Source organism: Notechis scutatus, chromosome Z (genome assembly GCF_049901735.1).
Source record: "Notechis scutatus isolate UNSWTSFEM ecotype Mainland chromosome Z, rNotScu1.2, whole genome shotgun sequence".
In the NCBI taxonomy this organism is placed as follows: Eukaryota; Metazoa; Chordata; class Lepidosauria; order Squamata; family Elapidae; genus Notechis; species Notechis scutatus.
In genome coordinates, this window is record NC_142025.1 from 43,089,561 (window position 1) to 43,116,604 (window position 27,044).

At 37.2% G+C, this 27,044-nt stretch overlaps 1 protein-coding gene across 16 annotated transcripts in view; it reads right to left on the reverse strand.

The window, feature by feature from the left end:
• DYNC1I1 (dynein cytoplasmic 1 intermediate chain 1) overlaps positions 1 to 27,044 on the reverse strand; it is a 273,836-nt gene that overhangs the window by 180,950 nt on the left and 65,842 nt on the right. For 10 of the 16 annotated variants that reach the window (XM_087945424.1, XM_087945423.1, XM_087945415.1 and 7 more), the window contains 2 exons: positions 8,219 to 8,278; positions 6,300 to 6,415 (listed from right to left, as the gene is read on the reverse strand). In XM_087945424.1, the coding sequence (XP_087801550.1) occupies positions 6,300 to 6,415; positions 8,219 to 8,278 (176 nt within the window). The remainder of the gene's footprint in view (positions 1 to 6,299; positions 6,416 to 8,218; positions 8,279 to 27,044) is intronic. The other 6 variants (XM_087945421.1, XM_087945418.1, XM_087945416.1 and 3 more) reach the window with 1 other exon arrangement.

A 27,044-nucleotide genomic window follows, 5' to 3' on the forward strand; every position in this document is an offset into this window, starting at 1 on the left:
TAGATTGGCCAGTTAGCCTTCCTGTTTATAATCAGCTGTCTTTCCCCCCAAACCTAGGCCACAATCAGTATTTTACTTCAGATTTAACTTGGATTTGTTTTTCACTCTGTTCTATTAATTTGTTGATTTCAAGGACTGCTTATACTTGTAATGGAAATAAAAATAGTCAGACAAAACCTGTCACGGTGAAATTTACAAATTACTTTATAAGAGCACACTAAAATGGCAGATTAAACATTATTCTTAAATCAAGCAGCTTTCTATAGGTAATCCTCAACTTATGATTATTCACTTAGCAACCATTCAGCAATGCTGAACGAAGGGACTTATGATGGATCACCAAAGTTATGGTCTTTGCAGAGCCCATGATTGATCAAAATTCAGGTGTGCTTGGCATCCCTCCCAAATTTATGATCAAAGGGGCACTTCAACTCCCTGTGCCCATTCATCTTCCTCCCATCTTTGCCCTTTTGGTCACTTGTACTTCATGCCCCTGCCACCCTAGCTTATCTTTGCCATATTTTTGCTTCCACTGCTAAGCCAGTCTGGCCCTTCATGAGCTTGTTTCCGTATAAGAGTTGGGGAAGAACAGCTAGGATGTGCAAATGTCAGCAACAGCAGGAACAAGAAGACAGTAAAGGTTAACTGGGGTAGCAGAGCACGGGGCCTTGGAGTGCAGGGTAGTGAAGGCAAACACAGCTAGGACTGGACTGGGGCAGCGGTAGCTTTGCACCATACTACTTAGGAGGCTTCCTGAGGCATCTGTGACTTTCACTACTCTGCTGGGGTGGCTGGAGCTTTGCACTCTATTGCTAGGGCAGTCTGGGGCTTTCCAGGGCAGCTGCGGTTTCACACTGGACTTGCTTCGCTCAGGAACTGAAAACCTGCAGAATGTCAAGAAGCTCCTAAGCCAGGTTTCCTCAATCCTTAGTCCATGGACCAGCACTAGTCCGCAGCATGCCAGAAACCAGTCCATGCAAACAAGAAAATCCCAATCAACAGGATGCAGGCAGCATCCAAAACCATGCCCCCTCTGGTCCGCCGAAAAACATCTCTTCACAGAACCGGTCCCTGCTGCTCAAAAGGTTGGGAGCCACTGCCCTAAGCACCAGTTTGCACAGACAGAGCTATGTATTTTCAGAGCTACTTGCCATCTGGCAAGACAGGGTGCAGGGAACCCAAAAGGTAGGATTTAAATAATTTAAAAACTGGTTCTCTGCTCTAATGATTTCTTCCAACAACCAGTTCAACAATCTGCCCAGAAAGTTAACAACTGGTTCTCCCAAACTGGTGCGAACTGGCTGAATCCCACCACTGCAAAAGGACATAGATGGGGAATAGGCTTTTGGGTGTAGCTGAAGGACGGCAATCCCTTACCTTGAAAAAAACCAAGGCATAGGTCTGTAAGGGACCAAGCCCAGAATAACTGGCTTGAGGTGATTCTCAGCTACGAACAGTGGAATTCGTTTAACAATGATGAAAGAGAATGCTGGGATTTCCATAACTAATTGTCACATGACTTCATGCTTTACAACCACATTACTTAGTGCCAGTAGTGGGATTCAAAAATTTTTACTACCGGTTCTGTGGGCGTAGCTTGGTGGGCGTGGCAGGGAGAGGATACTGTAAATTTTCCATTCTCTCACCACTCCTGGGAGAAGATTATTGCAAAATCTCCATTCCCTCCCCGCTCCAGTAACCTGTTTTCCAGCTCTGTTCTCGCAGGGCAACAAAAGAAGACTCAGTCAATCAGCTGGGACTCGGGAGGCAGAGAATAGATGGGGCGGGGCCAGTCAGAGGTGGTATTTGCTGGTTCTCTAAACCAGTGATCCCCAACCTTTTTGCCGCGGCCCGGTACCGGCATCAACTGGCGCCGCCATCTTTTTGACGAAAAGTGCTTCCAGTGACCTCACCGGAAGCACTTTTTCATCAAAAAGATGGCGGCGCTAGCGCTTCGCTTGAGCTTTTTCGGTAGAAATGGCTTTCTACCCGGAAAAGCTCACCGAGCTTAAGCTGCGCATCTTTCTTTGATGAAAAGTGCTTCCGGTGAGCTTCTACCCGGAAGCACTTTTTATCAAAAAGATGGCGGCGCTCCAGCAACCAGCGCCCGGTAAGACTTGTTCCACGGACCAGTACCGGTCCGCGGACCGGCGGTTGGGGACCCCTGCTCTAAACTACTCACAATTTCCGCTACCGGTTCTCCAGAACTGGTCAGAACTTGCTGAATACCACCTCTGCTTAGCACCAGAAGTTCCAGTCCTAATTACCAATGTAAGTTGAGGATTGCCTGAAAAAGTCACTGTACTGGTTTTACAAGGTAAATAGTTCTACTTGCAGCTATTACACATCTGTGTGGCATGTAAAGAAACACCTGCATTAACACACTGAGATCATGAAAGGAAAAATTTTGACTAGTGAACTTTAACCAGATAGATATGCTGAGCTGTAGGACTTTTCTCAGCTGAAAATGTTTTCTTTTCCTTCTTTCCCCCCTTTTTTAACTAACTGGGGTTACATTTATATACAAGGGTCATCTCCAAGTGCACAACACAGTGCTGCTTTCAAATGCCAGGACAGGAGGATGAGAGAAAAGCACAGAGCCAATTACTTGCAGCCGACATGAAGACTCTGAGATCAAAGCCATCACCCGTCATCTGGGGGTAGTTTTCATCAGGCATGTCAGCTTCCCGTTTGTTTTAATGGATTGAACCGGGAACCTTGATGAATATTTAAATTGATGAACAAACAATCAGGAAAATAAATCATAAATCACCCCTCAGGAAGAAATATAAGAGACATGAAGGTATAAGAATAAACAGATCACAGTTTTCTATTGAAAACAAAGTATCCTTGGCATAAATAATAAATATTATAAATAAATAATAAATATAATAAATAAATAAATAGTATACTAAATAAATAAATAAATAATATTCAGGCGTGCATAAGCGCACCAACGTACCTACGGTCCCTGTCCTATTGTTTCTTTTATTTTTTTTATTTTTCTTATATGTATCCATGTATTCATCACTATGTTTTTACTTATACCTATTATCTTGTAAGCAATTGACAAAAATAAATAAATAAAATAAAATAAAATAGATGAATGCTCTTTGAACTTACTCTTTTGGACTGAGAAGTACTTCAGGCACTGTCTAGGAGCCTTTCCTAGTTTTCCCCCCATTACAAATCTGTGAGTTTAGCTGAATTTAAACAGAATGAATGGTTCAAAGTCATCCATTATGCACTGTGGACAAGCAAGAAGATTAACCTGAATTTCCTAAGAATCATCTAATTATTATTATTTGTACATTCACTTGATTTATATAACCTGCCACCAGAGACAAGTGACTATGGATGGCCTACAGTAGGTCAGGGTCCCCAACCCTCAGGCCACGGTCCATTTATTGATCCATGGCCTAAAACCAGACCACATAACTGGAAGTGAGTGGCGGGGGAATGAGTGAAACCAAAACCATCCCCCATCCAACTTCATGGAAGAAAAATTGTCTTCCACAAAACTGGTGCCTGGTGCCCAAATGGCTGGCTAACGCTGCATTAGACTGTTCACATGACAGAACCCTAAAACAATGATCCTATTATACAGAGAATTCCTTTGGAGTGTCGTAAGCAAATTGAAATTTCAGAATTCTTTTTCACAACAGAGGTAGCCCTTCTTTGCTTTCTTTACAAAATTCAGTTGGCCAAGGAATTCTGTTCCTTGCCACTTATGTGGCAAGGAAGTGATTAATTAGGCAAGGAGTGATTAATTCTGTTCCTAGAACTGAGAATTGGCTCTGTTTCCCACAGCAGTCCTTCAAAAGGCCTTTGTTGTTAACTAGCAAAAGTTGGAGGGAAATCTTCTTTGTCTCAAGTATAAGAGAATTGTTAACACTGATGTATGCTAGATGCTGCCTGTGATTCCTAACATGCTTGTATCTCCTAGGCTTCCTAATCCATCTGTTTAGGACCAGCTTTGATGGATGATGAAGTAGGCACTGATTTAGGACACAAAACTTTAGGGGTGCCAATGTCATTGTTTTTTTCAAATCATTCTAAAAATGCAAAACTTTGCATTGTTGGGAAACTACATCATTAGTTAATGTGCCTTAGGGTCACCATATACCCTTGAACTGCCATTGCATTTGTTTATATATTAATTAAATAAAAACCTACATGCTATAAAGAAGCATCTTCCAGCATAATTTTAATTATGAAAAGTGACAGCCCCTCAAATATGGGAAGATTGCTATCATGTTATTCCTAGACTATACATTCCCAGTTCCTGCAAATGTTCTTCATACTGATTAGCCTCCAGTCCCCTAATCATATCTGTTGGTCTTGTCTGCACTCTTTCTAGATTCTCAACATCTTTTTTTTATCACGATGACCCAAACTAGATTCAATATTCCCAAGTCCACTTTAGTGTGTTATTGATTTAAGCACTCTATTAACTTAAATGTTACCAAAGGAATCCCCATGCTCTCAAACAATGACCCAATTTTAATAACATTGCACGTTCAGAATTTGCAATTTGTTCCCCATCATTTTTCATTGAAGAATGCTTACTTTAATTCTGGGAACAAAGCAGAAGTACATGTATAAGAAGAATCAATATGGTAAGAGGAAAATTCTAGAATCTCACTCATATATTTTAGCTCCTTCCAGATAGATTAAATCTGTCCTATGTTCATATGTATTACAGTCACCAATTTGCAAGCTATTTTTCCTTTATTTTCCCCATGTCAGTTTTAATTGAACCACTAGAGGGTACCCTTTGTAAATTTCTCAAGTACCAGTATGTAGTAAAATTCCTTTTAAAAATCCCAAGTCTTTGAATTACAGTATAAAAGTAAACCTTTGCCATTGATAAAGCATATTTTTCTTGCAAAATAACCTGATTTTCACCTTAAAAATCTACAGTCTTGTAGACATTGTACATTGGGCTATGTTAGTATATAGAATGAATGTCTTTAAAGAACATTTAATAGAAAAATTGCTTCCAGGCTTCTAATTTGGATAGGAATCTCTCAAATTCCTTGGTAGAATTTTTAACTACATTAAATAGCTTTATAGCAATAGCAATAGCACTTAGACTTACATATCGCTTTATAGTGCTTTATAGCCCTCTCTAAGTGGTTTACAGAGTCAGTATATTGTCCCCAACAATTTGGGTCCTCGTTTTACCCACCTCGGAAGGATGGAAGGGTGAGTCAACCTTGAGCCTGATGGGATTTGAACTGCCATATAATAGGCAGGTGTTATGTTAGATTCAAATTATCATAGCCGGTTAATGGTACATTCATGTCATCAATGCCCACTTTTGAGAAAGAAACAATGTTTTTGAACATTTTTGGAACCTGTTTCAGGCACCAGCTTAGGCAGTAAATATTTAGATCACCTTTCTCCAAAGTTGGCATTTTCAATGATGAGCCCTGACACCTCCTGAAATGAACTTCCATTAAATCTAGGGACAATGACTGGTTTTCATAATATAAATGGAAGAATGCCAAAGGGGTCATGGACATAATAGAAAATAAATCTAGTGCAAGCAGGCAAATGTCCCAGAAACTGAATTTATTTTAAAGGTTATATCTCATTTGTTCTTCACCAAAGAACAGCTTGGCAATAAAATCAGATTTACAAAGTGTGTTCAACCATCAGAAATAATCAATATCAAACACCCCTCCCCCTCCTAAATTCCAAAACTCAGCAGGAGCGGAACATGTTAAAATATGCACAGACAAAAGGGAGTGTAGAGCAGAAGGAAAAGCAACTCAGTATAATGAGAAAATGATTTTTTTTACAACAGGTCTTCTAAAGTGACAACACTATAACACTACTACAGCTAATTGGCAATACTGATGAAATGAGGGCACCAAAAAGGCCCTACTGTTCACAGCCCTCCCATCTCAAAGAGATGATCAGACAGGAAGAACCTAATTTCAGCTGCTGTTTAGTTACTTGAGGCTCAAGTAATTAAAAGGCTTAAAAGAGAAGCAGGTGATGGTCAAGGATGATGGGGTTTATTATCCCAAACCCCAAAAAGCTAAAGAGAAGAAAGTTGCCTAGCTGAGCTTGAAAGTTAATTAATTAAAACTTGGTTCTATCAGAAACAAGCCAGCAAGCAACATTAATCAAATAACTGTGAGAAGACTGCTTCTAAAACAAGCCAGCAAAAGTTGATTTGTGATTCCTAATAAAAAACATGAATTATGATCAAAGCATCAATTGTTGTCATATATTTAAAAAAATACTGAAATAAAATTCATCTTGCAAATATAAGAAGTTAAAGTTACCTTCAGAGCGATGAGTATCCAACGGTGTTTGGGTCTCTTTGGAATAGGACACCACTTCCCTAGGCAAGAAGTCCACCTGGGTGATCTTGGAGATTCCAAGCTTGTGTAAACGGCGGCTAGAACAAACACACATAGTATTGAGGACTGAAACAAGCTTTCCCAAACCCTATGAGAGTCAGCTATCCCAGGATGAGATTTCTTCTCCCCTGAGTCCCTTGATTTCTTTCTTAGTTTATAGGGCAAAATATTCATGCAAACCAGGGAAGCAAGATTTGCATTCCAGGTTGATTTGGAATGTTGCACCTAGCAAAGATTTCCATGAACCAGGATACTGAACTCTGTAACAACTCAGCCTTTAAAAGAAAAGCATACTTTTGTTTCTCCAATTCTTATATGACCGTTTTAATCTAGTAGTTTGAATAAAACACCACCATACAGTAATATAAGAGGGATTAGAATCCTGTGGCATTCGTATGTTGCTAAACTGTAATTCCCAGGATACCAGGACACCAGACTACTGGTGAGGGGCACTCGGGGTAACGTGTAGAGTTATCACAGGTTGACTATCACTGCTCTAAAAGATCAAACACGTTATTTATTATAATATACAATATGAATTCTTCATCACTCCTAGATTTTTTTCTTTAGAGTCATATAAACCAGTACTTATACTTTTAAGAGTATGCTAAAATCACTATAGTGTTTTTCAAGTCAGGGTACATTGTAATATCATTCTTATAGGCTAACATTACCTTCAGAAATAAACCCTTGCATATTAAATGAAGTTCCTTCTAAATTTATATTTCACTTATCCTATCCTTACTACAAAAATAATACATATTTATCTATGTCAGAGCTGGCAAAGCTATGGAACATGTCATAAATATTCTCATAAAATGGCAGGGATAAGCATAAGCAACTAGGGGATGAGGCAAGTGATGAAACAAGAATTAAAACATCATGACACAAACCCTGTGACTTATGCAACTGCACAATATGTTCTGTCACTACAATTTGTACTACAATGGCTAGGTGGGTGGGAGTCACAAAATATCTACAGAATCCAAACTGCTAGCACTGTACCAAATTGTACCATTTACTTATCATTAACCTTCTTCCATCTCTTTTTTGTTTTGTTAGACAAAACAGAAATATTTCCAAAGAAAGTTCTGAATTGCAGCTATACATTTTATTTTGTTTTTCCTACAAATACTTATGTGACTGAAATAGTGTCCAAAAGTTTTCCTTGTGGATGATGTTAAGGGTTGATGACTTGCTCCACAACATTTTAACTTTTTAAATTAAAAACAATCAGGGCAGAAGTATTACATTAATATTAATATAAAGAACTAAAGATTATTTTCATTATTTATTGGCTGTAACTTTCAAAATTATCATATCAATAAAGTTGTCTAAGGAGAAAAGGGAAAGATATTGATGTACTATATTAAAAGAACGTTACTAGCAATGAACACAAAAGCATAGTAGGGAAATTATTTGGCATGCTGGTTACATTAGAAAAATACACGTTGTTAGACTATATCCACATGCATGTTATAGTTTCCACAAACATGCTGCTTCAACATTCCATCTCCAGTGAAATAAAAAGAAATCTACAACCCCCAGAGTTCTGTGAAAGTAGACAACACAACTCCACATCTGAATAAATTTGGGACGGCTCAGTAGTGACCCTTTCAGAGAGTCTTGTTAAAATTTTCTTGGCACAATAAGGCCCCTCCCAAATTTTCAGAACTGAACAAACGATGTGGAAAGTTGAGTAGAATTAAATAAAATTATTAATAATAACAATCACAACAATCAGGATAGAGAATAATACTGGGGGGAAAACCTACTTGGGGGAAGTCAGTTCATGCAAAGAAGTCATACTATAACACAAAACAACAAGAGTGGACATATACCCAAGTTCAGAGTCAGACTGAAGCTGGAGCACTGAAGGGTCTGTGTCCCACTGCAGGGTCCTAGCCAGGTTTAATCAGCCGCACAGGACAAAGGAATGGGTGGGCGGAAAAGAACACACAGAATTAACTGAAAGGATGAAGGAAAAAAAGTCACTTCATCACTTGCCATAATATGTTGTACAGGAACAGAACACAGCTCCAAAACGACCATAGAAAAACACATGGAATATCAGTGTTCTTTATCAGACAAGAGCAGGTAATTCAGTAAGACTATGTATACATGGTATATATGTCTATATATGTCTAAACTAACAAATGTTGTACCAGAAAGTATTGAAGGCTTCCAATATGTGACATTTGACATGCTATGCTTAATCACAAATAATGAACATGATGAAATGAACTTCAGATATTTAATTACTGAGCACTATTCATGAACAACTCCAACAGAAAATAAACCTGGTTAGATTCCCCACTTGGTTTTTACCACAACATAGAAGTCAAAGGGGAAGTCTTTGCAACTAATTGAGCACTTCAAATGCACTGGAATAACAATGAAGTTTGATTATTCTAGAAAGAGCATTCTGCAAGCAGAAACAAGTTGGTGCATGCTGATTGGCTGTACCACAGACACAAAAAGTGGGGTGGTCAAAGAAACCTCAGAATGCAACCTTTGGTGCTGTATGTAGGGGGCATTTTGCACATTCTGATTAAGGCATAATCAACACTGTCAGCAATGAGTTAAGAACTCTGAACAGATATAGTAGAAGGAGCAGGGAAGTGGAATTCAAGCACTTAGCAGCTTTCCCACACTTACAACCACAAGGGCATTTCAATTCTTCCACCTGCCTATCTTCCATCTCATTTATGGCCTTTGGCCCTCTGCCACCCCAACTGACCTTTGCCATTTTCTAGCTCCTGCTTGCTGATAAGATGTGCCTGCTCTAGTTACTGGGATAGGCTAGTTTCGGAATCCAAAGATTTTAGAGGATGGCTTTGCACTATGGAAAATTGGACTGGCGGAGGTGGGAGCCAAAAAAGCTCAAAGTCAGCCCAGGCCTGAGTTCTTTGCAAAAATATGTTTTGGTATACTGTGCCTCAGGAGTTACTTTTGGGTTTTGTTTTCCATTTTTTTTTTTTTTTTGGCCATACAAAGCCAGCCCTATCTGGGCCCAGCAGTCAGGTCAAACACGCCTCATTAGCAATGAGCAGGAAGATGGCAAAGATTATTCGGTGCAGTGAAGCAAAGGGTGATATGGATATTGAAGGGCAGGGTAGTGAGGCAACTGGACTGGCAAAGCAAAATAGCCCTGGGATTCTGAGGCTGCTCCATTCCCTGCAAAGCAGGATACAGGAAGAGTATTGGGGTGGGGGAGAGGAAGAAAGGCAGTTGGGGCAGTTGGAGACAGTCCCTTATCTGACTGAGGCTCTGGGCTGGAGGGACCAAGCATGGAATGGCTTGAATTGGAGTGAGGCTTTGGCTAACGACAAGTAAAATTTACCTAACAACAGCAATGTTGGGATTGAGGTAACTAAGCGATGTGGTCCTATGACATGTCATTTTATGACCACATCGCTTAGTGAATGAAATTCTGGGTCCAGTTATGGTTGTAGGTCAAGGATTACCTATGCTTCTGAACAAAATGTGGGCAATAATTCTGTGAATAGCCCAATCTGGAAATTGTTGATGATTATGGAAGAAGGGACAGATAGAATTTGAATAATGTGGATGAGATAAATAACATGTTGTGTTTGGTTCTTAATGGGATGTTTGGTATCTTTTGTAAGAAAAGCCTAGAGGTAAATTCAGAACTTTTTTTTAACTTCCAGAAAGTCTGAAGCAAATATTGTTATGAGAGCAAATTACTCGTTTTTTTTCTTTTTTCTTTAGAATCAATGAATCCAATAGCTATATATCATTTTGAATTCTATTTCATAAAGTATCTGTCTAATTTTCCTCAAAGATTGATGAAAGCTTCCCGTTATAAGTGTTTCTCAACCTCTATAATTTTAAGCTGTAGGAACTTCAACTCCCAGAATTCCTGCAGCCAGATTATAGCAATCAAAGGGTTATTATGTAATTTAATTGGGGAAGTCTTGATAATTCTGACTGTTTCAGTAGCCTTATCCTCTGCATTAAGATAGCACATTGAACTGGCATTAGGATTTGATTCTTTATGGCAGAAAACTGAAACATTTTGCAGCCAAAAGATACACTCAGCCATTATGTAATGAGTTTTAGTCATGCTAAAAGAAATCCATTATTTTTATCAAATTGTACATTGCTTCAAATACCAAAGTAAGTTTAAGAGTCTTTTATTTTAGTATTATAACTCTATACAATAATTAAATAAAGAATTGTGATACATAGCTATGCACTGGGGGTTGTAATCAGTATCAGACAATCAGGAGTAAGCTATCAAGGAACGGATCACTGCAATGTACTCCAAAGTCTCAATGTTTACAGCTTTGTTTACAGCTGCAAACAAAAAAAAAAAAAGCATATCTTTTACATCTCACAAGATGTCAATGCTTTACAGCCAGGACAAAAATCTTGTATGGATAAAAGATAAAATTTATTTCATTGTAATTAATAATAAAATTACTGTAATTACTTTTTACCTATTTAAAATAAAGGTCTTTTATCTTACTACTGCAACCTTTGGAAGATTTCAATGTATACGCCACACACAGTTCCTAAATAATAATTGGGGAAGCTCTGCATTGCAATGGTTTATCTGGTGGATTATCCCTACATATATCAGTATGTCCAGACCCAAAGGGATTGTTAGAAACCCTTCTTTGGCTCCTTTCATAAATGTGAAGGAAAATTATTTTCAAACAGCAGTAAATCCTTCTGGAGAATTTTTTAGTTAGGAATCGCTTAAATGATGCTTTCTTTGTCATATTACTTTTTTCCCTCAAGTCTTTTAAAAACATTTCATTCTGAGCAAATCCATGCTTATATATTGTTAGAGTTTTCAAGCTGAAGCTGAACATTGTAGAACAATTTCTTAGCACCTAAAAAAAGCTTAAATATACATCTCTAATGAGTAGGCTTAGTATTGATGTCCTTAGCTGTGTACTGAAACATGTCTTACTAATTTCTGTTTTCAAAACTCCAATCCATTTTCAGTATAGTTTGTTATTCTTGTCTTCAGATATTTATTTATTTATTTATTTTTATTAATTTATTTTATCAAGCAATTATAAGACAACAGACATAAGCATAAACATAATTATGGATACATGAAATTGATACACATAAGAAAATTAAAAAAGAAATAGGACAGGGACGGTAGGCATGTTGGTGCGCTTATGCATGCCCCCTACAGACCTCTTAGGAAAGGGGTGAGGTCAATAGTAGACAGTCTAAGGTTAAAGTTTTTGGGGTTTGGGGAAGAAACCACAGAGTCAGATAGAGTATTCCAGACATTGACCACTCTGTTGCTGAAGTCATATTTCCTGCAATCAAGTTTGGTGCGGTTTACCTTAAGTTTGTATCTATTGTGTGCTCTTGTATTGTTATGGTTGAAGCTGAAGTATTCATTGACAGCTAGGACATTGCAATGTATAATTTTATATACAATACTAAGATCAGGCCGAAGGCGGTGTAATTCTAGGTTTTCTAGGTCTAGAATTTCAAATCTGGTGGCATAAGGTATTCTGCAACGAATAGAGGAGTGGAGAACTCTTCTTATGAAATATTTCTGGGCTTTCTCAACTGTGTTAATACCAGATACGTAATGCAGGTTCCAGACTGATGAGCTGTATTCAAGTATTGGTCTAGCAAATGTTTTGTATGCTCTCGTTAGTAGTGTGATATTACCAGAAAAATAGCTACATAGGATTAGGTTAACAACTCTTATTGCCTTCTTGCCTATGTAGTTACAGTGGCCTCTAGTACTTAGATCATTAAAGATGAGTACTCCAAGGTCCTTGACAGAGTTTGGATCATCAACAAGGTATTGATATTGTGCTTTTTGAGCATAATATCTGAAGATATTATGACTCCAGATATTATGCCTCTTTGAGCAATCAAATGTTTCAGGCTAGTTCTGATTTCTCTACTCTTAAGACAAACAAACTGTGTGCAACTTAGGATCACACTTTTTATTTATCACACGGTCATAGCAGCCATGGTTAACTTAAGGAGATAATGAAAGTTCTCTCCCTGATTTATTTATTTATTTAAAGTTTCTAAAGCTTATCAGTGATTAATTCACCTATTAACTTCTATTGGGGGGGGGGGGAGTTAATCATGGAAAAATCCGGGAGATGCGATGCTCCAGTTATTGTGGAGAAAGGAGGCTTGGAAATCTCTTCAGATTATCTATCCCTGCACTATTAAGTAATTGAGGTGGTTTTCAAGTGCAGTGAATGTATGTCTTTTATTATAAGGAATAGAGTTTTGCTTTAGAAAGCTGTTTTTAGATTTATTTTTCACAAACTCACTTTTTATGTCCTTTATTTTGATCATTTAACTTTTCTCACACAAATGATCACTAAATGCCCAGCATTTCACAGTCCTATGAAAAATAGGGAAATACATTTATATATACTGATTTCAGATATTTTTATTAGAATATACAGTTTTTCTGGGTTTTGCTCTTGAGTTTTCCTTTGTAAGGCAGTTATAAACATAAACATTTTTTTTTAATCCTTATGAATCTCTTTCAGATTTGCCTCTTTTCAGGGCTGTCCTTTACCTCTCTTAAGAAAATACTGCCTCATAAATTTCAGGTCACTTTAAATAGGCAGAACATTGCCCACATCATTCAGTTTCTGATACAGAAGTCCTAAATATTTGAATATTTTCTTTACACTGTTTTAAATTTTGAGATATAGAAAGAGACATTTTGGAACAAAAAATAATCCTGATTCCAAAAATTTATTGTTAAATGACTTCTTTTTTAAAGGTGCTATCCTAAATATACTGCCAGTTTATAATAATATCAATAAAAATATATTAACACAATAAAAGTAGTTCTGAAATAAATAGATGCTGCAGAGAAGACCCATTCATTTCAGTAAAACTTGTATTAAAGAAATTCCAAAAAAAAAAAAAAAAATGGATCCTGGGTGCTCTGAGAATCAGAAACAGAACTGTAGCATATCAGGACTATAAATCTTCACGAACTTTCACTGAATACAGAGAGGTTTCATTAATGACCTCAGCAGTATTAGAGTTTCTAAATCTGAAAGTTGTGAATCTCATGGGGCCACTTATACCAGAACATCCCGGATTACTTAGGAGAAAGAGAAAAATACACATAGCTTTCTTGTAGCACTCATTACTCCTTTGTGCCATCCTCTTTAAATGCGACAAGTTCCCCAAGTGACAAACAATAGTCCACTAGGGGGGATACCATTACAGTGTCATTTGAGAAAGAGCTTGAGAACACAATCCTCAGCAGGAAAAAACAACTGAGGTTACTGAATGACCAGAATCATCTTGAAGGCTTGCCAGGGGTTTAAATCTGAGATTTTCTCTTGAAAGTACTGATTTATATCTGAGTGCCTGAGGTTTAACTATTATCTTCATGCATATTCCGTTTTCTCATCTGATAACAGTCAAAGTCGGTTGCACAAGACATCAGCACAACACTTACAACCAAAATGAACAATAGAATCAAAACTTCAAGACTGACTCAGACAAGAAAACCAGATAGGAAGTGACAAGGAAACGTTGCCAAAAACAGAATGTGTAATGAACTGAAAGAAGCAAAGAGGGATGCCAAATCTGTCTAGGAAGAGCATCCAGTGACGGACACTGTGTCAAGAGAGAGTGCTGTTTCTGTCACTGCCAGACTTTAATGATCTCAGGAAGTGAGAGAAGTCATGCAGAAGCAAACAGGCTTCCAGAACACCCCATAATAAATAATTAAGGGAAGTGTAGGTAACTTTACTATTTTGGGGTGAAACCTCATTCCACTATATAGTCAAATGTTATTGACTACCATGCTGACTGTATCAAAAGTAAGTCACACAACCCGCAACTCAGCTTTAACCCTCAACCACAACCCTACCTCAACCAATCCACCATCACCCAAGACTAGGCACGCACGCCCCTAACTACCTCAACTCCAACTACTACTGGCCTTAAATGCAAACTACTCAATGCAAGAAGCCTCACGAATAAAATACCTGAATTTTTCCTCTTATTAAATATGGCTAAATTCGACATTATATTTGTCTGTGAAACATGGCTCAATACATCTCTCCCTGACTCCATTACCACAGTAAGAGACTATCATGTTTACCGATCAGATCGTGAAATTCGTAGAGGAGGTGGTGTTGCTATCTTCTATAAAAAATCCTTACATCTAAAAAATATCCAAGTTACCCAAGAGCTTGCTCTTCCTGAGACTATCATCTGTGAACTATCCTTAAATAGCACAATTCGATTCTTACTATGTTACAGAGCACCTGATTATGACATCGAACATGTAAACAAGCTAAATACATTACTAACATGGGCTGCATCCTGCCCATACCCTTTTATCTTTCTTGGTGATTTCAATCTACCTCATATTGACTGGACCCTAAATGAATGTACAACTGAAATCATACACGCAACCTTCTACAATGCTATTACAAATCTGGGACTGGAACAACTAGTAACCAACAACACTAGACTAAACAACTGCCTCGATCTCATCTTCTGCAATAGTTTGAATTTAATTTACGGAATACAAACTAAAGAACCCTTTTCCAGCAGTGACCACAATATGATTGACTTTTGTCTCAACATACGCCCACACAAAAATCACCACAATGATGTAATCCCCAATTGTAACTTCAAAAAAGGCAACTATGATCTTATAGACAACGATCTCTTATCCCTTGATAGGCAATCTCTATTCACTGGATGCAATACTGTTGAAGACCATTACAACATATTTTTACTTGAAGTCAAAAGAGTCATCAAACTATATGTACCAACAACAACTCCCAAAACAAAACAAAAAAGCAGATTACCCATAACAATAAGGAAACTTCAATCCAAAAAGAGATCACTCTGGGGGAAAAACAAATCTGGTCATGTTGCCAATTTCAAAAGCCGATACAAAAATTTATGCCACCAGATAAAGACCGAATGCACCAATTATCACATTAAACAAGAGGAAAACCTTCTAAGCACCAATTCCACCCGCGCTTTTTACAATTTTGTAAACAACAAACTAAAAGACTCAAGGTCCATCCCACCCCTGATAGCACCTGATGGTAAAGACTGCAACGATGACACCATTAAAGCCAACATCTTTAACACATTCTTTGGCTCAGTATTTGTAAACAGCAATGGATCATGCCCAGTATTTCCTAGCCGTACCATAGATAACCACAATGATCTAATACATATCGATTTTACAGAATATTGAAAAAGCACTACACAATCTAAAACCATCTCTATCTATTGGACCGGATGGAATATGTGCCTACTTCTTAAAAAAGCTATCCACTGCCATAGCCAAACCTCTAAGCATAATCTTTGAAAAATATTTTAGGACCAGCTCCTTGCCTAACCTATGGTCACAAGCCACAGTCATCCCCATCTTCAAAAAGGGAGACCCCAGCCTAGTTGAAAATTACAGACCAATCTCCTTATGCTGCGTCACCTATAAAGTCATGGAATCAATTATTAACCAATCCATTATCTTCCACTTAGAGACAAACAACCTACTCTCCAATAAACAATTTGGTTTCAGAAAAAAACTATCCTGTAATCTGCAACTCTTACACTGCAAAAACATATGGACGACACAACTCGATCAGGGCAAAGCAATAGACGCAATCTACATAGACTTCTGTAAAGCCTTTGATTCAGTGGTACACGACAAACTACTCCTAAAAATAAAATCCTATTGTATCTCTGGACAACTGCATAACTGGATAAAAGCATTCCTGGCAAACAGACAAGAAATGGTCAAAATTGAGGGGACTTCCGGTTTGTCGGCTTCGCGAGCGGCAGGGATTCGCGAAGCTGCGCGATCCCTGCTGCGCTAGCCGTTTTTGGGGCTCCGATCCGGACGGGTGCGGAGCTAGGCTGCCCTGTAGGGGCAGCTGAAGGTAGGGGGGATCCGGAGAAGAGTTTGGGGGTGTTGCAGACCCCCTCCCCGGCCGGCAGAACCCCCTTTTCCCAGGACGGTGCAGCGGCGGTCCGTAATGGCCACCACAAAGAAGCTGGCAGCCGGGTAAGAATGCGCAGGAGGAAGTGGAGAAAGTTTTTGAAAGGAGAAAGTTTTTCTTGGTTCCTAGGACTCTAAGACATATTTAACAAAATTCCTGAAAAGTATGACTTTCTGAATGATACCTTCTAGAAGAGGAAAAAAGCAGCAGTTTGATGGTGCTGAAAGGAAAGCTTACCCTCTTTTCCTACGGAATAAATAAGTGAATATTAAGAAACCTATTTTTTTAGGTGAAAACTGGCTTTAAGCGATGAGTGGGAAGAGAGAGGACTAAAAAAAAAATATTTGTATGCTAAGATTGTTGGAGGAGATGCCTTAAGGATTTGAAGACTAAAATATATTGCAATAAGACTTTAAGAAGCAGATTTGGGCTTTCTTTGTCTCTGATTGATACTACCCCAGAAGGAGAGAGTGAGAACTCTGCCTTGGTTTGGACTGATTGATAACTTTGGGACTGTTTTATTTTTTCTTTGGAATATTCTGGTTGTTGTAAGAAGAAAGAAAGGGAAAAGAAAAGAAAAGATTTATAATGGCTCCTTCTATTGAGGAACTGAGAAAAGATTATGAACAAGCAAAAAAAAATGGTAAAGCTGGTTTGAAAGAAGCCTTCCTTTTTTTAGAAATGGCGCTTATTAACTATCAACAAACATTACAACAGATGAAAACAGCAGAAGAAGAAGAAGGAAAGGAAGCCATTTTTAATAAATCTCAGAAATCGACCAAGAAAGAAGTAAGAGGGAAAGGAAGAGAAACTAAGGACTTAAGATTTAAAAAAACACTTAAGAAAGGGAAAAATAAGGTGCAAAATCAATATAATGATAGTAAACAAAAGGGAAAAGGAGCACGACAGAGAAGGGAAGCCAGTAAGGCAGAGGCTAGAAGAATGGGGGGTAGAAAGGTTTGTTGGGAGAAGAAAGGAAGGGTGGAGAAAAGCTACAAAGTTTTGAAATTAAATGGGAAAAAAGGAATCTTTTTTAGGGATAAAGGATAAAGTATAATTTCTTCAAAAGATTTTGCAAGGTACATAAGATGATATTGTAGTATTGTATTAGAAATAGAAAACTTAAATGGTTTAAGAGTTGATAAGAGATTAAAATGGTGAAATGTTTAATAATGATTGGTTTTAGAATTTAATAATATGAGGGGAGGTTCAGAATATTGAGTTTTAATTAAAGAGTTTAATAAGATTATGGCATTGATGTTATTATAAAATTTTTATTATAGTATTTGTTTTTAATATTCAGATCTATTGTTTAACTATGTATTTAATTACTCTGGATGTACTATTTAGATAGAATGTACCAAGCAAAATCGGATTGGGTATTGGGTGCTATTTTAAAGGTTTATTTGATTAATTTAGGGGAGAGATAGAAAGGCATCATACTCTGATTAGTGATTTCAGGAGAAACTTCTTTTTTTAAAAAAAAAAGGAACGAGACAAAGGGACAATAAAGAATGGACAAAAGATACAAATATAATGACTCAAATTAAGATGATTAATTAAGATAGAATTAAGAAGAGTGAAATATGTGGGTGGAGAAGTTAATATAGAAGACTTTGAAGTCCATGAAGAGAGAGATACCTGGGTCCAAGTTGCTTTCCAAAAAGATCTTTTTTATGTTTTGTGTGTTGTGTGTATATGTTTTTTGGGGGGGAGAATTAATAAAACCTTGCAGAAATATAGAATGAAAATAATGGTAACTAAGTCAGAAAGAAAAAGATGAAATAATAATAATGAAATGGAATAAGAGTAAAGAGAAGTAAAGAGAAATTGGATAAGAGGTTTCTGCATGTTTATATGGAAATGGTTTAAAATAGAATTATAGTTTATCTGACGTTAAATTTATAATGGAAAAAGGTTTAAACATGTAATGGATAATGATGATTTGTGTGTTTTGAAAAATTAATAAAACTTGTTTTAAATAAAGAAATGGTCAAAATTGGGAGCGTCCTATCAAATTCTGTACCTGTCAATAGTGGTGTCCCCCAAGGCAGTGTTCTAAGACCAACTCTCTTCATACTCTACATAAATGACCTCTGTGATCATATTAAGAGTAACTGTGTTCTTTTCGCTGATGATGTAAAACTGTTCAATACCACAGACAATACTGCTACCCTACAAAAAGATCTTGACTATGTATCAGAATGGTCAAACAAATGGCAACTTCAAATCTCAACAAATAAATGCTCTGTCTTACATATTGGCAAAAAAAATCAGAAAATAAAATACAAGCTGAATAGTCAAGATCTTGTTGATGACCCAAGCTCTGTAAAGGACCTTGGAATACTCACCTCTAATGATCTAAGTGCTAGAGCCCACTGCAACTACATAGCCAAAAAGGCATTAAGAGTTGTTAACCTAATCCTACGTAGCTTTTTCTCTGGTAATATCACACTACTAACCAGAGCATACAAAACATTTGCTAGACCAATACTCGAATACAGCTCATCAGTCTGGAACCCACATTACGTATCTGATATTAGCACAATTGAGAAAGTCCAGAAATATTTCACAAGAAGAGTTCTCCACTCCTCTACTCGTTGTAGAATACCTTATGCCACCAGACTTGAAATTCTAGAACTAGAAAACCTTGAATTACGCCGTCTTCGGTCTGATTTAAACATGGTATATAAAATCATACATTGCAATGTCCTACCTGTCAATGAATACTTTAGCTTCAACCATAACAACACAAGAGCACACAATAGATACAAACTCAAAGTTAACCGCACCAAACTTGATTGCAGGAAATACGACTTCAGCAATAGAGTGGTCAATGCCTGGAATACTCTACCCGACTCTGTAGTTTCTTCCCCAAACCCCAAAAAACTTTAACCTTAGACTGTCTACTATTGACCTCACCCCTTTCCTAAGAGGTCTGTAGGGGGCGTGCATAAGCGCACCAACGTGCCTACCGTCCCTGTCCTATTGTTTCTCTTATTCTTCTTTTATTTTTCTTATATGTACCCATTTCATGTATTCACAACTATGTATACACTTATACTTACTATCTTGTAAACAATTGGCAAATCAAATAAATAAAAATAAATAAAATATGTTTGATTTGGGAGTTCAAAATTAACACACTTTGAATCAGGTCCATAAATATACAACTAACCTGGACAGAAGCATGGTATCATGCATAAATAAGACAGCCCACATAAGGTATGTGTAGCTTAATTTCCTTATAACTTAGTTAGATGTTTAGCTCAAAATTAGACAATCTACGATCCTCCTGCAATTAGCTCCCTGATCTGCAAAATCTATGGTAAAGGAAGCTAAGAACTGCTATTCATTAATATTTGAAGGACTAATGCTTTCTAACTTCTAATATAGCTCTATATTGTTTATCATCATTGGGTAGCAGGTTTCCAGAATTTTAGGTAAAGATTGCACAGAACTATTAGAGATTTGCATATCAGTCTTTTGTGTGTGATATAGATGCGTATTACTGAAATACAGTGATTCATCCCATCTGTAGTTATACTTCATGCAGTCAGTGGAGCTGGGAATGACCCACATACATAATTTATAAATAGAAATGTCTATGTTATATAATTGTTTTAAAGATGACTAAGATGCTTCTTTAAGCTTGGAAATGAGCAACTAGCTAATTTTAATTAAGAGAGTTTACTCAATTCTTCCATCTTTAAAATAGCTTCTTTTTATTTTAAGGAAGTAAATTATAAGTGATCAGACATATGGGAAAGGGCATTTCATACCCATGCACAAATATTTGTTATCATTATATGTTTAGTCCAAAGTCTAATTAACCTGAAAAGATTTTTCAGTTAAAACCAGAGTCATGTTAATGATTCTTTGGGAATTCTTTGGTTTCACACATGATCCTCAGGCATCCTCATGTTTCTATGATTTTGGCTTATAATGTTATTGAACTTAGACACTGAGATTAAAAACTGTTATTAATGATTCAACAAATTACATGAATTTAAGGTTTCTTTAGTACAGGGCTTTCAAATTCACGGTCCGCGGGCCGGATGTGTCACACACTGGCCACCTCCACCCCTGGTTTAGCAAAGCAGAAAAAAGTCATGATATATCACATAATGACACCATGACAACACGAGTTTGACACCCCTGCCTTAGTAAGATATAGTTAAGCAACCATAAATTGGTGAGTATGTGAAATCTAGCTTTTGGATTGATAATCCATGGGTCTTCTCTGGAAATCAACAGCTCTTTAATCCTTATTTATTATTTCAAGAGCATTTTTGTATTTTTGCCTCATGCAATATTGCATATTATATCAGTTCACAACCTGAATAAAATCTCACCTAACTAGGAAACAAAATACAACCAGACAAGGTTAATATTATTTAACAGCTTCTTTCTATGAACTGTTAACCTGCAGATCTTCTAGATTTCAACAGCCAGAAATCCTCACTGAAGATTTTAGAAGCAAAAGACCAAAAAAACAGCAAGATGTAAAAAATTATTTGGCACTTCAGTACACCAAATGTATATAGAACTTTATTAAGAATTAAGCTATCTTGCACAGGTAATAAATGAATTATATGTACAAAATAAAGCTATTTATAATTTATAAAGCCAAAGTGATTAGTTGAGAAATATTAATTGCAATATCATTCCAAAAGTCATCACATTTGTTTTCAACAAGCAACCAGAAAGAGCTGTCTTGACACTAAACTGTCACTGTAAAGGAATGGTCTAACTCCATGATGGAGAACCTATGCCATGTGTGCCACATTTGTGTGGGGCATAGGAGCCCAGGAAAGTTTACCTCACTGCACATATGTGCGCCTCCCAGCTGATTTTTGGGCCTTTTTCAGCCTCCCAGAGGCTGGAGGGAAGCCTCTGCAGACTTTGTAGGCCAAAAAACAGGCCCATTTTGTCACTTCCTGTATTTTTGGAAGTACTGAAAGTGACAAAATGGGCCCATTTTTTGGCATACAAAGGCTGCAGTGGCTTCCTTCCAGCCTTTGGGAGGCTGAAAAAGGCCCGAAAATCAGCTGCAAGGCACATGCATGTGTAGTGCAGGTAAGGGAGTGGCGGGAGAGAGGGTTGTGCGTGCATGCGCAGGGGGCATGGGGGGCCACGCACTTTGTCTTCTGGGTGCGCCGCGCTAGTGCATGCACAATTTTCGGCACAGGAGCCCAAAAAGGTTAGCCACCACTGGTCTAACTATAGAGATACTGAACAAGATTTCTTGATATGATGACTTTAAAGCAATATAAAGAAGACAAGATGAAATGGCAAAATAATTAATTAAATAATTTCAGGGCTAAAACACAAGGCATAAAATATACCTTCATCATTTCAAGCATCATAAACTTAATCCCCATTAAGGAAATAATGCATAGCAGAAAGAGATGAGCAACTGAAATGGAGAAACTTTGTTGTAGTGTCATATATTTTAATGTTCATGCATACAAATTATGTTTTTTTGGGGGGGAAACATCCATATGTGTAGAAAGTTTATAGATTAGGGATAAAATGTAAAACAGAACATTTGAAAATGATACAAATGTTCAAAAGTGGATTTTGCAAACAATATTTGTTAGTTGCTAAGCAAATGTCTATTCCTTTGAGATTCTGGTTTCCAGGACCTTGCTAAAGCATCCATGTGGCTTTTGTTATTCCATGTAGCATTTTTCATGTCTAGTTCTCTATGGATATACAATAGAAAGAGTAAATTATACCACTGATTTCCTTGGGGCAAGTAGATGTTTCCACCTTTAAAAGAAAAGCAGTCTAATTAAGGATTTCATGACTAGATTAATAAGTATGGTAGCCATGAATTACAATAGCTGCAACATATTACATTAATTAATACTAGACAGAACTAAATTTTGGTTGGTAAGGCACCCTAAATATCATCTTAGGGAACAGGAAAACCCTTCTTCTCTGAACTACTCTATAGTATAACAAACTCGCTAAGGAGAAGAACAGCACAGAGAATAGAATTCCACCCTTCCTTGAGGAATGACAATATCAGCACATTTAATGATTCCACAAACTCCGCATGCAAAATAACTCATTAAGCGGAGGTCTCTGTAAACAGCAGATTTCCAAAACTAATTCCTTTTCCTAGATCAAAGATACAGAGAAGTAGAGTCTAATTTTATTTAGCCAAGTATAAAATGAGACAACTCTCAATTGCTAAAAGTTTACATTGTGCAGTTCTATCTGATATCTGATCTACTCTTACTTGAGAATAAATATGGGAATATGGGGTTTTACACTACAGGTAGTTTTCGACTTATATATATAATTGAGCCCCAAATTTCTGTGACTAAATGAAGCAATTGTTAAATAAGTTTTGCCTGATTTTATAACTTTCTTGCCACAGTTGTAGTTCTTTACAATTACTGAAGTTACCTGTTGACTTTGTTTGCCAGAGGGTTGCAAAATATGATCACATGACCCTGGGATTCTGATCATGTGACCATGAGGGTACTGCAACGGTCGTGTGAACAACAATCATAAGTCACTTTTTTCACTGAGGTTGTAACTTCGAACGGTCACTAAACAAATAGTTGTAAATCAAGGACTACCTGTAAATGAAAACTTTGGATAACACAAATTTAACATTGTAAAATGGGAATGTTAATCTTTCAGATTTATAAAACCTGTAGTTACACTTTCAGAAGAAGCACAGACATGAATTTTTCCTGGAAACAAATCAAAATAGTAATTGGATATTACTGATTCAATGTCTAATTGTTTTTGATTATTAGAAGTAGTTTTATTTTTATAGTTATCCTGCCTTTAATAAGTACTTTTATTTATTCTGAATATAGGAATAGAATCATAATTACAGAATACTGATTATGAAAAATATCTGAACAGTAGGAGAAATGGAAATTTTGACTGCCATTTGACTGCTGTTTACTCAGAAATAGAAAATAGTTTACTTTAAATTTTATATGTTTGAATTTAATTAGCTAAGTTTGCAAACTGAAGTTATACCAACCCTGTCTGCATGTCTGTCTCTTTTGTGAAGGAAGTTCTACAAGTGTTCTAAAACTGAAATAAAAAATGCATGTCAAGTATATATTAATTAAATCAAAGGCTATAAAAACAAAAGATACATTTTCTATATTGTGATAGAGGTTTCCCAAAAGGAATGCATCAGAAGCACTCTAGGCTCATGACATACAGTTTCAATTCTATACCAGAAGAAATAAATATACAAATGTCATACTCATATTATCATGAATGGTTCATATTGCATTGAATTGGTTAGGTGAGACCTTGAGTTTCAAACAGACCACAGTGAGTCAAAGCTTAAGATAAAGGTAAAGGTTCCCCTTGCACATACGTTTTAGGGGCGGTGCTCCTCACAGTTTCTAAGCCAAAGAGCAAGCGCTATCTGAAGATGTCTCCGTGGTCATGTGGCTGTCATGGCTAAACAATGAAGGTGCATGGAACGCTGTTACCTTCCCACCAAGGTGGTCCCTATTTTTCAACTTGCATTTTTACATGCTTTTGAACTGCTAGGTTGGCAGAAGCTGGGACAAGTAACAGGAGCTCACTCCGTTATGCGGTGCTAGGGATTCCAACCGCCGAACTGCTGACCTTACTGATTGACAAGCTCAGCATCTTACCAGTGAGCCACCATGTCCCCCCTGAATAAAAGCTTAGGGAATCCAAAATTAGATGAAAAATCTACAAGTCTCTTTTCACTGTAATGCAAGTCCATTTACAACCAGATTCTCCTTACAAGTAATCTCAGCTAACAACCGTGATATTCCTATACTGTCTAAAGTTACCATTATTCCTTTCATTGCTCCTTCATCACATGCCTAGCACTCTGGCACTTGATATGGAGAAAAAGTGGTCTCCTGCTCCTGCCTGCAAACCTGCCAGTTTATCTGGGATGGGTTTCATTTGTCTAACAACAGAGACGATAATAGTATCTTAAATTTTTCTACCACTTCTGATTGATCAAAATAGCTCGATGGCGTTCTAGGGCAGAAGAAGTGGGGAAAAATTGTTTTGAACAGCACCACACTAAAGAAACAACTTATAGGAATCAATGGCAAAATGCTCTATTTCAGGAGATGGTAAGTTAATGGCAATTTATACTTTACGGAAAACCATAACTCTCAAAATGATGCCAAAGATCTGATGGAAGAGCACAGGATATTTTGATACTGCCCAAAGAAACAGCTTATAGAAAGGAGATGTGAGCAGTGAATTCATAATATCACTGAAATCTGCAACAAGGAAATTTCAGTCCAGTTTCAAGAATAATTCAAAATAATGCAAAAGGCATCCATTTTGCATCTTAAAAATTCCATATCTGCAAAGCTTCTCTATTTAAAAAAGAGAATAATGGTAACAACCATACTAATTTATACCTTAAGATAAACTATAACCCCCAAAACTATGCCAAAAATTTGGGATGGTCAAGACATGTCTTTAGCCTCATAGGACTTCCTGATACACAACAGGTGGACTATGGTTGCCATCCTTATCACAGATAAATAATTACATAATGTTATCTCCTAAAAAGAGGATGAACAAGGTCTACAGGCAGAGTCAGGCTGCAGTTCTGCAATCCACAAGTGCTCAATGTGATTACTGCCATCATGTTACATTGCAGCCATTGGACAGCCATTCACCACAGGACATCCCTTAAAAAGCATTGTTCTTTCTTAACTCTTTAAAAGAAGACCATCTCCTGAATGGCTATGAGCCAGATTTGAATGGCCTTCTCATCAGCAGGAGCCTGTATCATTAGCCTGCTGGCTCTTCAGGAAGATCAACATCAATAATAAAATTAATCATCATTATGATGCATCTTTGCCTGAACCAAAAATCTGTCCCAAAATTCATCTGAAAAGAAAATAATCAGTGAAAGTTATGCATAAAAATAATTCTATAATTATGTTTCAAAAGGTTTTATATTGAGAAAATTAATTGCACCCTAGAAATCTCATGTCAAGGAATAAAAGGACAAACTTTATTTAAAAATTAATAATTATATGGCAATGTAATTAACTGCTAAATCAGTTAAAAGATGCATGCATACAAAGGACCTCTCTGTTAGAAAACACAGTGAATGAATGCTGCTACACTTTCCTTCCATATTTTTCTTAAAACTGTATAAAACTTAATGGATGAGAATATTCTTCTTCTAGAACAGAGAAATGTTCACACATCATGATAGGCCACAATATGGCTTGTTTGGGTTTGGCTTAGTATGTTGTATAAATCCATGTAACTGTAGCTTCTTCAACAATCATAATTAAATAGACAGCAATCTTCATGCCCCAAGTTAATACCAGCTTTTCAAAATACAGAACTTCAATGAAAGAAATCTCCTCTGACAATCCTTTTAACACAGGATTTTATCTCTGCAACATAGGTATCCTTGAATGGAGGAGGGGAGACAAGACCTGGGGTGGGGGAGGAGTGATGAAATGTTTGATATGACATGACACAAAAATGCAACATACAGGTAGGTAATCGTTGACTTATGATCAGTTGCTTAATGACCATTTGAAATTGTAACGAAACTCTACCCAGTTCCAACCGTCCCGGTGGGGTAATGTAACTGCATTTTGTGTGCTTGGCAACCGGCCTGCATTCATGGTTTTTTTTTTTTTTGCAGGATCCTGAGGTCACATGACAATTCATGACAATTTTGCCGGAAATGGGAGTTCACTTCCAGGTTTTGGCAGAAATGTCCCCACAGAGGGGTTAGTTTAACAACATTCCTTAAACAATTGCAGTGTTCATTTAATTTATTTTTATTTATTTTATTTATTTGATGTGATTTGTCAATCACTTACAAGATAATAGAGATCAGAATAAACATAAGCATGAATACAGGAAGGCTTCCGGTTTGAGCTTCTTCGGCGACAGACTGAAACCTCGTCTCTGTGAGGCTTTGATCCATGCTCGCCACTGGAGCGCCCCGAGCCGGCTGGTTTCGGGGCTAAGCCACCCCGTAGAGGTGGTGAAGAAGGGGGAGACTGCCTGCAGGGTTGAGGAGAGCCGCATCTCTCCTCCCCAGCTGGCCATTACTCCCTTTCCCAAGGCGGTTATAGTGGTGGTCAGAAAGGGCCACCACAAAGAAGAACTCGACCAGAAAAGAATGTGCAGGAGGAAGATAAGAAGAGAAAGTTTTGGTTGACTGGGTCAAACAGCAAAAGCAACAAATAAGGTATCCTGGAATTTAAATTTAATAACATTGTTCCCAAAGAAGATTTTGAAGCTGCGAAGGAGAGAGAGAAGGGAAAGGATTAGGTTTTTTTTTTTCTTCCCTTCCTTATACTGACAGCTAAGAGACTTAAGCAAGAAATTGAAAAAAATCCACTTTGACATTAAGAGGCATCTAAGCTGAAAATAAAAGTCAAAGGGATAATAAAGGTTTCTGGATATTTAAAAGTTTTTAAAAGCAGGAAAGGACAAAAAAAAAGAATAAAAGGGCAGGATCTGGAAAAATGGAGGAGACTGCCTGGAACTAAGGAATGGAACTGTAACTAAAAGGAACTTACAGTGAAATTTCAACAAGATTCCTCAAAGATACATCTTAATTGAAACTTGGTAACAAAATAATAGAACCCCAGGAAGAGAAAGTGGAAAAAAGAAGCAAAAAGAAACAGCCTTGGATTATTTGGATTACTTGGTGATTTTTGGTTTT